The sequence below is a fragment of the Elgaria multicarinata genome, chromosome 6 (assembly GCF_023053635.1).
Source record: "Elgaria multicarinata webbii isolate HBS135686 ecotype San Diego chromosome 6, rElgMul1.1.pri, whole genome shotgun sequence".
Lineage (NCBI taxonomy): Eukaryota > Metazoa > Chordata > Lepidosauria > Squamata > Anguidae > Elgaria > Elgaria multicarinata.
This window is the reverse complement of record NC_086176.1, coordinates 95,759,439-95,771,962: the sequence shown is the minus strand read 5'-3', so window position 1 is coordinate 95,771,962 and position 12,524 is coordinate 95,759,439. Positions and strand designations below refer to the sequence as shown.

The following is a 12,524-nucleotide window of genomic DNA, read 5'->3' as shown; positions in this document are numbered from 1 at the left end:
TCTTCTTCCTCACCCCATTTCCCAGTGCAAGGAGCAACAGCCAGCAGTGGGTAGATCTAAAACCCAAGCAGCTCATCCTGAGGTCAGGCATCCTCAGTTACAAGATATTAAGTGAACCCTTGGGTTGACCTGGCAGAAGCACCACCACTCACCTCTATGCTTCAGGAGCAAGAGCACTCATAAATAATAAGAACCTAAGAAGAGCCATGTTGGATCAGACCAAGGGCCCATTTAGTACAGCATTCTCCACACACAGTGGCCAAGCACCTGTCAATGGGGAACCCACAAGCAGGTCATGACTGCAACAGCATGCTCCCGCCATGTACCCCGGGTGCGCATAGGCATACTGCCTCTGACACTGGAGGTAGCACATAGCTATCTGGAATGCTAGTTACTAGACTCTAGTACATCCAGACTAGACCGTTGTAATGTGCTTTACATGGGACTACCTTTAAAATAGTTGAAAAGCTTCATCTACTGCAGAATGCAGCAGCTCGGACACTGTAAGGCTAAGTGCTGGACCATATTTGACCCATCTTGCGTCAGCTGCACTGGCTGCCTATTCACTTCCAAGCTCAGTTCAAAGCCCTAAACAGTTTGGGACCAAGTTATTTTAAGAACTGCTCGCACACTCATATAAACCTGCCTGAGCATTAGGATCAGTTGTTGGACAGAAGAAACTTTTTTTTTGGTGGTGTCCCCATATTTATGTAAAGCCTCGTGTGGCGCAGAGTGGTAAGCGGCAGTTACTGCAACCGAAACTCTTCCCACGGCCTGAGTTCGATCCCAGCAGAAGCTGGTTCTCAGGCAGCCGGCTCAGGTCAACTCAGCCTTCCATCCTTCTGAGGTCGGTAAAATGAGTACCCACCTAGCTGGGGGAAAGGTAGCCACAACTGGGGAAGGCCATGGCAAACCACCCCGCTACAAAGTCTGCCAAGAAAACGTCAGCAAAAGCAGGCGTCCCTCTAGGAGACAGCAATGACTCAAGTGCTTGCACGAGAGGTTCCTTTCCTTCCTTCCATAAATTACGTAATTCCTTTCCTCTGAGCAGTATTTATTTATTTATTTATTTCATTTTTATACCGCCCAATAGCCGAAGCTCTCTGGGCGGTTCACAAAAATTAAAACCATAATAAAACAACCAACAGGTTAAAAACACAAATACAAAATACAGTATAAAAGCACAACCAGGATAAAACCACGCAGCAAAATTGCATAATTAGCTCCTCCCCTACTTTCTTTTAGGCATGCCCTAAAGATGCTTTAATTTCAGTCAACTTTTAATTAAGAGGGCTGGCTAATGTTTATTTTGCTGAATGCTTGCATTAGATAGTTCTAAGGGATTTAGAACTTATCATGGGATAGTTGGCCTGAAATGGGCTTATTGCTGTGGGTTTGATGATGAAGATGATGATGATGATGATGATGATGTTTTAAAAAGAGGTCACTGTATTATGCCACCTTGGAAAACATGTATTTTGGAAAGCAGCTCAGAAGTCTCTCAAGCAAATAAAAATAGAGCTGTGAGGAGGATTCCATTCAAATTTATTCCATCCATGAAGCGTTTGTTAGGGGATGAAAAAAGAAGCTGAGCTTGGAGTCCCAAAGGATTACTCGGTTTGAGTTAGGGATGTATGAGAAATTCATTTCAGTCTGTTTTTGATCAACATTTACCCAGTTTGCACCTTCCGTACCAAAGATGGACTTGGACACAACCTATGGTTGAAGTCCGTACATTTCCAAGCTTGCAATGTGATTTGTGGCCCAAAAACATGTGTTCAACTGCATGCATACATTTGAAAAAAGTGCATGAAACCATTAAAAAAATGAAATAATCAATGTGAGAAGAATGCCTACATTCAAAAGCGCACAAACATTTGGGGAAATGTGTACAAAAACACACATGGGTTCTTTCATGTGATAAGGGGGGGGGGGAGCTTGAAATCTGATATGGACTTGAGTCAGAACGAGCTTCGAGATGGAATCCGGAGAACTTCAGTGATCTCGGGTTTTGCTGATTCACACATCGCTAGTTTAAGTCCACTTTTCTTCCCCCACAATTACTTTGGAAGCAGAAGTTTGCAGGCAGTGGGTGTTACACCCCTTGTGACTCTTAAAGCATGTGAAGAGAGAATGTACTTACGGCTGAACGTCTGCCAGTTACTAATTAATGTAAAATAAGGCAAAAACTGAAATATCAGCACATGTTCATTATCACAATTTCCTCTATAATGTCTAGTTATCCAAAATTGTGAGATGTTCCTTATGTAGCTCCTTTTTGTGTGTTTTCCTCTGTAGAGAGCATTCTCATTGTTGTTATTATTAAAATATTTATAGACCACCTTTCGACCATAAGGTCTGCAAGACAGTGTACAAAACAATAATTAGAAACAATTTAATCATCAACAAACTCAAAAACAGAGCAACAGAAAAACCTGGGAGTAGCTCCAGCTACTAGCCTTCCCTAATAACCATCAAATGATGAACAAAACAAAAGCGTATTCACTGCGCACTGGAGAACAAGCTATAAAGGGACTAGTATAACCTCACTATATTCTATAACTAGGCTGCTGCCCTGTTCTTTATTTGCAGCAACCTAGTCTCTTTTGTTGATGGGACCAAAACAGGTCCTCAGATGAAGATCGTAAATTGTGGAAAAGTTCATACCGGAGGAAATGGTTTTCCAGATATAAAGCCCAAAGCGGCATAGGGCCAGGCTAGGTAAAAAAAAACAGGACCTCAAACTGGACATTGAAAGAAATTGATGCCTCTTCAAGTTGTAGTGATGGCCACCAACTTGAGCAAAAGGGAATTAGAAAAATTCATGAAGGACAAGGGAGGCAACTCTCCTTTGTTCACCACTTGCTCCCTTTTTAATGGGCGCATGCACACACACAGTTGATACTCAGGTTTAAGAGCCTGGGCCCTACCGCACCATGGCATGGGTCACTCTGGCGTGTCAGGCCCGGCGCAACCGTATTGGCTTGGATGATCCAGCCATCCCATTTGTACTGCGCACATGTATGACTAAAGAGAATCCGCCAGCATGCCCCACCTTTAGCTTCACATGGAGATGGTTGATGGGGCTCTGGACCTCCTCCCTCTGGACGCTCCCCACTCTCGCTCAGTGCAGGGGGGTGGGTTAATGCATTCCATTAACCATTTTGTGGTTAAGCAGCATGGTTTAGCGTGTTGTCTGAACGGGGCCAATGTGCGGAAGGTGCATGCCTCCCAAAAAGGGCATGGTGGCATGAAAGAGAGAGGGAAGGATGCACACCCTGCTATTTCACCTAATGGGAAGACTCGGATGGCTCAGTGGTTTTAGCTTGCCTAGAGGGGGTTGAAAAGAGCAAGGGGATTATTCCTACTTCTGTGCACACGACATTAGCTGCGAGTTATGCTCACTTTAGGGAGACTAGGAGACAAGCCCTGTGTAATCTGTGACTTTCAGTTTCAGCTCAGAAAATTTAAATAATGATGTGCGAGTAGCATGCACACAGCACATTTTTTTGTTTTAGCCCCCCTTTTTGTTATATGCGTCCCAAAGGGCAGGATGGCAAGGTGAGAAAGAAGGCTCCGTGCCCTCCTCCTAAGATGTCTTTCAATAGGCCTGCTTCTTCTTCACCTGATGAGGAAGACCCAGAACAGTCAGTGGTTTTGGCTCACTTACAGGTTGTTGAAAGGAGGAAAGGGATTATTGCCACCTCTTGCCTGACACTCTGAGGGAGTTATGCTCAGTTCAGGAAGATTAGGGGACAGGCCTATGTAATCTTTGACTTTCAGTTTCAGCCCAAGAATATCAATGGCCCCACATGGCTCAGCATCAGGTAGCTGCATTACAGGCAGCCACGTCCCTGCAAAGGAACCAGCACTGGAGGATTCAAGTCCAGGATTCTGTTCTACCAATGACAGCTTGGCACAAGGGAAGTATGCTGCACCATGCACAGCAGGTTGGCCGGTTTGTATGCATTTAGTATATGCTAAATGCATACACATTTAGGCTTGAGACTAGGATAGAAGTTTTGATATATTGAGATTTGGCTTCCCAAAGCTCTTTCCTTTTGCAGTAATGATTGGGCTTTGGGCCAAGTTTCTTATTAGCCACTATTCATCTTGGCCTGATGTCTGGCCATTGTTCATGTAGTTAATTCTTTGTCATCTAAGGAAATTCGGGAATGGGGCTGGTCACGGCCATCTCCTGACCACCTTCAATTGATCTCAAATTTTGTCTGCCATATTCCTGGGCTGGATAATGGTTGGCAATACCTTGTCACACAGCCAGATGTTCTGGTTCCTGAAGTTCGCCCTTGTGGCCAGACACTACTAAGATCTTATGTTCAGTGTGCTTTGGGATCTGGAAGAGCTGAAAGAGGATCTTCAGGCCTTATGGCCCATCCTTGTTGACTGTCTGCTGGAATTCTGGGTGACACTGCACCACAGGGGGCTATTCACATGACTCTTAGGAGGTAGGCTAGCCAGCCCATCCTTTTGCAGACAGCATGGCAAATTTCCATGTTTGAAGGAAGCTGGAAGGGTAGGTTGGATTGAGGGAGCTGGTAGGACCTGTCCATTTTTCTGATGCTCAGTTAATCACAGAGCAGTCATGCACCTGGCCAGGGGGCACAAAGCACCATGATAACACCAGTGGTGGCCTCAAATTAGGGAATATGCCCTTGAGCAATCTGATATTCTACTTCACCCTCTGGGGCAAAGAACTTGGGTTTTATCACAGGGACAGGCTGCTCCTTAACCAATACTATTTATACAGTAGCCAAGGCAGCAAGGCTGGGGGATGCCAAGATCTGGGCCATAGAGAGATGGCAGTCTTAGGCATGCATAAACGTACATTCTGAAAGGAAGATGGGTGCAGTTACTATAGATTCAATGGTGATAATTGTGTCCCTTTGACAGAGTGGCAGGGAAACCATGGCCCACGGGGCGCCTAATCTGCAGGTATGGCACGGCATTGACGCGATCAACTGTTGGCATGCAGTTTGGGCTCGGTCAGTTGAGCTCAATCCAGTGGGGTGGCAGGCAAGGCATGCTGTGGTGGTGTTTCCTCCATAGGCAGTCTAGTCTGGTTGGTTTTTGCCCTGCCGCAGGTGTGGTGCCCACCTGGGGGGGTTTACAATGGGGTTCCTGGAGCAGAAGTCCCCAATTTTACAGGTTAGGGCAGACCTGGAGGATATCTGGATGGCCAGATATTTGTACTGTGTGATAAAACTTGCTCCCTCAGTGCCAGAGGCCTGAGGGTGGGGGAATCCCTTAGTTTAAATAGGACAATGATGACAGTCAATAGGTAAATTTGGCAGGGATGGGATCTGCCATCCAAGGCCAACAGGGAAATTTGGCTCTTCCTACAGGATCGGGGGGGGGGGAGGCATGTCTCTCCCATCCTAAAATGTTACTGTCCAGAGGGGAAATTTATAGGGCAGACAGAATTCACCTGTCCGATGCAGGGAACAACATTTTCCCGCGGGATCTGCATGCGGGTCTGCGGGATTTCATCAAGGGCAGTTGGAGGGTAGGGCGCTAAAGCAGAGGCAGGAATCAGAAGAGGTTGGTGAGCACTTGTTGGGCACCTTTATGGCGATTGGCAATTTCTGAGGCATGGTCCTCTGAGGGCTGAGCAGCCCTTGACCCAGGATACAGCCTGCCTCTAGGGACCTCACTGTCTCACCTACTCAGAGTTGAGTGACCTGAGCAGGGGTGAAACGGGGTGGTTTCCTTCAAGCACACATGTGTAGCATAAGAAAGGAGACGTGTTTTACCTAACTCCTGGCTTGGCCGAGTGGCTTGCCCATAATGCAGGCTAGTTCCCAGGAGACAGAGCGATTAGATTCCCACACTTTCACATGCAGATCCAGGGAGGGGTGAATTACCCAATCTTAAATAAAGAGGCCCTAGTTTACCCAAGCTCTGGTATTTCAGTTGTTATTTCCTCTCTTCTTCCTCTATCCGCAAATCAGAAGGGTCAAATAAAATGGAACAAATTCTTTCTACAATATTAAAATGCCTCTCTTCGAACTTACTAATGGGGCTTCCGAGAGCAATGTCCTGTAGAATTATTCTATAATGGGCCTGTTCAGACAACATTCTAAGCCATGGTTAGGCCGGTAACCCTTTTGCAGCAAATGGTTAGTGAGTGTGTTTAAACTGTGGTTATGTGTAGCCACCATGGTTAGGAATGGTTCACACAACATGCTAAGTCTTAATGTTTATCTCAAAATGCTTAACTGCCATGGCTTAACGTTTTTTGTGAACGTTAATACCAAAATGGAGTTGAGATACTTTGTTAAATATTAATCCATTTCTGGAAATTATAAAGTTAGCTCTTTCAAACCGTATATGGAACCCAATGCTAGTAAGGGAAGTCTGTGGCCACAGAAGGAATCAAGAAGTTACGATCTGTGATATATCCCCTTCCCATTGTTCCAGGAAATGTCAAAAATGGTAATTCATGCATCTCCTCCATGAGAGAATGTCCAAGTTCTGAATCCTTATCCAGTTCAAGAAAAATGTGTAAGTTACCACTTTAGACCTTACCTGGAACCATGGAAAGAAAACACACGAGTGATTTACAAATCCTCCTTTCAGCACTCCCAATTACTGTCCAAAGACACTCCATATTCATGTTCTACTCTTTCCAAGACATCATTTCTCATAATTATGGTAGTACCTTTCATGGGTAGTGATCATAGAGACCCACACTGCCAATTTTAAATATACCAAATGCCACTGCAAGAAACAGTTCATTTCTATTAAAGCCTATTTGGTACATAAGCGTAATATTGACCTTGGTTTACATGTTATGTGTAAAATCTAATCCTGCATTTATGCATCAAGTTAATGTTGCTAATATGTAGAGAACGACAATCATCTAAATGCCGTTCCTTCGTACACACAGGAATGTGTGCGCGCACATGCACAAACACAGGAACTACACAATGAATACTACATCCCATTTCACACACAAAAACCAAAAACCACAGAGTGGCTCTCAAAAGATATCTATAGGGTAAAAAGGAACTCAGGTTCCTCCTACCAATAGGTTCAGATGGGACTATTGATCGTCATGAAGACAAGTCTATTGCATCACTCCAATGCAATCCTATATGTGGTTATTAGGGATTAAGCCCATTAAAATTAGTGGAACTTACTTCTTTCTGAGTAGACAAAGACTGCATGTGAAATTCGCCAGAATATCATTAAGAGAAATAAACATATTTATTTTATTTATTTATTACATTTTTATACTGCCCAATAGCCAGTATTTATTTATGTGTTAAATTTATATCCCACCTTTTATCCAAAGAATTCAAGTGGGCTTACATGGTCCACCTTCTTTCCATTTTATCCTCATAAAAACCCTGGGAGGTTAGTTAGTTAGTCCCAGTCCAACACTCTGACCACTACACCACACTGGCAAAGTGAGTCAATTTCCTTATTGGAAAATAGATAGTGACAACGTATTGACCTCTGTTAACTTTATATAGTCAGCGCAAATTTTCCTAAACAATTGATTATTTCCCAGAGCAGATCTCCAAATGATTAAAAGAGAACCAATTTACACTTGAGGGGTTTTTGTACCAGATATTTTAAAAAGCAGACAAGATACAAATGTGCTGCCATAATCTACAAACACAACCACAGATGCATAAATGGCCATAATAACCTACGAAACAGTGATCGGAAAGGATCTGTGTACTGATCCCATGCTTATAGCATGGAAATGCGGCCATTTAAACACACACACATGTGCATTCACATCTGGCAGCAATGAACTTGTCTTTTGACAATTATGTAAATTTAAAAAGTCAACTGTGAATCGGTTGTCTGCCTCTCTATTCATGTAATTGTTTGCTTCTATTATTTTCAGTCAGTTGTCCAGTAGTACAGAAGCTCATTGGAATAATCATGCTCTTTAAGAACTGTCTATTGTCTACCATCTCAAGAACATTCTGCTACCCTTCATTCTTAAAATTGTACATCCCACTTTTCCAATAAAAATGATGCTCAAGGTAGCGCACAATAAAATATCGGGGGTGGGGGGGGGAGGAAACAAAGCCACCATCAGGGCATTAAAATACATCCTTTCTCAAGAAATGCTGTGAAACACAACCCTTCAATAGGCTTTCCTCTTAAATTTGGCTTTTATAAAAACAGATGGACATATTGACTTGTATGCATGATGCTCTCAGCACTATCATAGATTACTGAAAGTTAGAAAGAGCCAATGAATTACCATCAACAATGAATGCTCAAAGATTTTTTAATTAGAAATCCTTTCATTTCCATCACCTTCACAAATGCATACACATTTTACCAGGCGGTTGTATGATCCTGTTGAGAAGTCACATACATATTCTCATAGCATTCATAAGCAACCCAAAATTTATTATAAAACCTTTTAAATAGATGATTTTAGAACAGACAGTCCTTTATAGTAAGCAATATGCTATGATGCTCTATATTTACTTATATTTCTCAAAATATTTGTATAAAAATCTATCCTAAACATATGTGAAATCTTGTAATTAGAAACTCTGATACAAATGCTTTTCACATTTGCATCTTTTATATATCTATATCTATGCATCTTTGAATAAAGTAATCCCAAAGTCTTAAAAAATAGATTTTACCATTACAATAACATTGCATTGGTTATATAGAGATTTTAAATGAATATGGAAGAGCACTCCAATTGAACTATTAATGGTACATCTCAGAAGGTCACCAATACTTAATATTGCTTCTCCCTTTTGGTATCCTCTGCTTTATTTCACACATACGAGAGGGAAAACTACATTTGCTACAGTAAAACTGGGAACAGATATCATGTACACTCTGGAAACGACAAGGACATGGATCTCAAGGTTAAAGCTGGGATTTCCAGAAGCCTATTATTCAACACCCTGGATAGCTCCCAGTTAGGGACTGTGTAGAAAGAAATTCTAACCAGTTATGTTCTTTCTCCGCACCTCCATCACTCTCCAGCGCATAATAGTATAGCTCAAGGAGATATTGCTCTCTGGATGACTTTCAAGTGTCAGGTAAATTAATAAGGACAACCCCCATTCTGTCCAGAAATCATTAAGCAAAAAAACCCAGTTGTCCTCAATCCATCTAATCTGACCTACCACCCCAGGTTTCTGCTTTTTTTTATCAAGCTAATAGCATAGTCTCTTCTAAAAGTATCCAGGAAGAGAGTGAAACTACATTTATTGTCAGACAAAAAAGCTTGTGCATACATATCAGAGTAAGCTAAAAGGCGGTGCACATCTGAACCAAGAGGCTGAATCTGGCGTATACATGCTTCTAAACTTCCCATGCTATACCGTGACTTGGACGGCACGGCTTTAATTTTCAGAGCCACCTACGTACACACAAGCAGACACACACAATCGAAGCTGAGAGTCCTGTTTCTTTGTCCCTTTCTAAATGCCCTTTGTCTTCCTGGTTTGTTGCTTTTCTTGTCTTTTTGGGATATAGAGCAGCACGGCTAGGGCATGAAGGAAGTGAATATTTTCAGCAAAGAACCTCAAGCACCATGAAGGTATTCTGCATGTGAGAAGGATGGTGGGAATCCCAATTGCACCAGAGTGGCCCCACCCCCTTGACACGGCTACTGTCCACACATTACACATATAGGCCCCAATCACAAATGACTGCTAGAACATAAAGACATAGGGGGAGGGGGCTTTACTGTTTTTGTTGTATTTTAATCATTACACTGTATTGCATTCTTGGTTCTGCAAGCCACCCAGAGAACATAAGTTGATGAGTGGCCATATAAATATGCTGAATCAATAAAATAAAAAATCCAGATCAAATTATGGGGGTCTACACATGTACACCGCTTTGCAGATAATACATCCAGGTATGCCAAAGGGGTGAACCCAGTTAGCATGATTACAAACTCCCCACCACCACCACTCATGCATAGAAGAGAACATCTGCACAGGGCTGAAGTCAAGGTCAGTTGCACTGTTTCTATACCCACCACCATCCAAGGAAACATGGAAGTAATTCTTTCATCACCATTTCAAAATGAAGCATAGTGTGTGTGTGTTTGCCTTTCTTAGATAGCTCGAGGAAGAATAACTATTTGCCCTGACTTTAAATTAGCAGAAAGGGTGGGTGTGTATATCTGTAGGTGTTAGCAATTTCTGCATTTGAGTGAAAACTGCGTATCTTGATTTTGACTTATCATGCCCCATTTTCCACATAGCTCATCTGAGACAGTCAACAACTGCTAGTTTTTCCCTTCCCAAAACAAATACTGTGCAGAGATGATAAACCAAGAAATGCCCCCTAGAGTGGGCGAGGGGGGCTAGGGGAAGAGAATTGAGCCACTTTTCACACTTTGTGCGTTGCCTGGCAAAGTTATTTTCCCCCTGGTTCAGTGTCTTGTATTGTTGAAATGCCACAAACGCCCCAGAAAACTTCTAGCAACCTTAGAGGTCAGGACTCTCCTATATCTCACTTCTCTGGAAAGGGAATGCTGGGGATTCTTTTTAACGGCAAATTAATCTGAACTCTGCCTCTGAAGGTCAGCAACACATCATCACCTGGGTGAGAGTGGCAGGATGTATTACCTGGGCTTCTTCTATTTGAGGAAGGGTCCAGTGCAGACAAGTTGGGATGTTCATTTTGTCATGTTCTGCAGAGTTAAGCGGGAGGAAAAGTCTAGACCCGCCGGGGGCTCTATGGCAGAGTTTGTGCTAAAGAGCTTGAACATTTTCATATCTGTTCTTGATTGGGGAGAGAATCAAAAGCAGTGAAAAATGGGCCAGAGAACATGCAAGTCAGCCAGCGGAGCCTGAAAGAGGAATAGGTTCATATCCTGGAGGTCCCACAAACCAGGGGAGCATGTAAAGCTACAATCCTGTGCACAACTTACCTAGGAGTAAGCCCAACTGAACACAATGGGAATAACTTCTGAGGAGACATGCACAGGATTGATAAAGGGCAGTGGGTTTTCCCAAAGACTAAGTTGGGCTACTGTAGTGCAGGAGGAACAGGCAGCTGGAAATGGGCATCAGAAGTTAGGCGCTTTGGACCTAACCTGTGTTTCCTACGCTGCCCACCTCCGGCACATAGCCTGTTCCTTACCGGAGGTCTGATGGCTTTTGAGGTGTGGAGGAGAAGAAACGGGTATGTGGGATTTTAAAAAGCTGGAAGCGTATTTTTGCTGAAGTTGCAGGCATTCTTCAGGACTCTTCTTATATGGCACATGGTTAGTGTGGGTTGGAGACAGACAGACAGAGGAGGAGGAGAGAGCAACATCTAATGCTCCCAGCGGTCTCAACTTAGCCTGCAGGCTTCTGGGTTTGACATCCAGCTTTTGTGCAGCGCCTAGCGCCCTGTTGGCACTTCGGAAAATGATAATAATAATTATAATAAGAATAAAAAGCAGCAGCAGCAGCTTTGCTTTGGCAAATCTGGCACCTGCCTCCCCAACCCCAACCCCTTTTATTCGACTGAACGCCTCCTTTCCTTGCTGCTCCCCCAAACTGAGCCTCCCCCACCCCACCCCACCCCGCCATCCGACGAGGCGCCCCTCACCTGAAGTCGCTGTACGGGTGGATGATCCAGAAGCCTGCAGTTTTAACCCTTTCCTGCTCCTTCTCCACCGCCTTCTGGCTGCCGAACATGCGGAGGGAGAATTTGTTGACCCCGGGCTGCAGCATGGAGGTGAACTGGCGCTGCATGAAGCCGTACTGGCGCTGGGCGCTGTCGGCGTCGTCGAAGCCCACCATGGGCTCTTCGCTGCCGCCGCCGCCACCGCCGCCGTCCACTTTGAAGCACACCGAGTTGCCATGATCCTTGAGGCTCCCGCCGGCGCCCGGGCTGCCCAGCGCCTTGTCCGCCGCCGGCGCCTTGTCTGTGGGCGGCTTCGCCTGGAAGCAGGCGTTGGCGCTGGGGCTGCCGTCGTCCCGGCTGCCGGGCGAGGAGCTGGGCTTGCCGCCCTCCATGCCGCTGCCCACCAACGGCCAGGAGAGCGCTCCAGCCTGCCCGGCTTCTCCTGGCCCGCGGGGAAGACGAGGACGAGGAGCAGGAGGAGGAGGAGGAGCGAGCGAGGCAGCCAGGCGAGCGTGCTCCCCCTTCCAGCGGCGGCGGCGGCGGCGGCGATTGCTGCTGGCCGCCCTTCAGCAGCCGCTCCTCATCCTCCTGTGCCGCGCGCTCCTGGCATTGCGAGCCCAGCAGACACGGGCTCTCGCTCTGGGACCGACGGGAGAGGGGTGGGGAGGGAGCGCGAGCGCGTGAGGGAGGAGAGGCGGCGGCGGCGGCTCCCTTGGCGCGCCCTCTGCCGGCGGCCAGGCCGCCCCTCGCTTTCGCTAGCGCTTCCCTTGGCTTGACATTGAGCGACCCGGCGGAGCCCTTGAGCGAAGCGGAGGAGGAGGACGAGGAGGAGGAGGGACGAGCCGCTTGGCCTGAGCCAGCGTTTCACTCTCCAGAAAAAGAAGAACGGGCGAGGGGAGGGGAGGGGGAGAGAGGTGCCGGGGCTCAAAAACGCGCCC

The 12,524-nt window shown here is 45.4% G+C and overlaps 1 protein-coding gene across 1 annotated transcript in view; it reads right to left on the bottom strand.

Annotated features, from left to right (window-relative positions):
* HCN1 (hyperpolarization activated cyclic nucleotide gated potassium channel 1) overlaps window positions 1-11,978 on the bottom strand; it is a 243,205-nt gene extending 231,227 nt beyond the window's left edge. The window contains exon 1 of the mRNA XM_063128088.1: window positions 11,569-11,978. Coding sequence (XP_062984158.1) covers window positions 11,569-11,978 — 410 coding nt within the window. The remainder of the gene's footprint in view (window positions 1-11,568) is intronic.
* Between the last annotated feature and the right edge of the window lie 546 nt (window positions 11,979-12,524).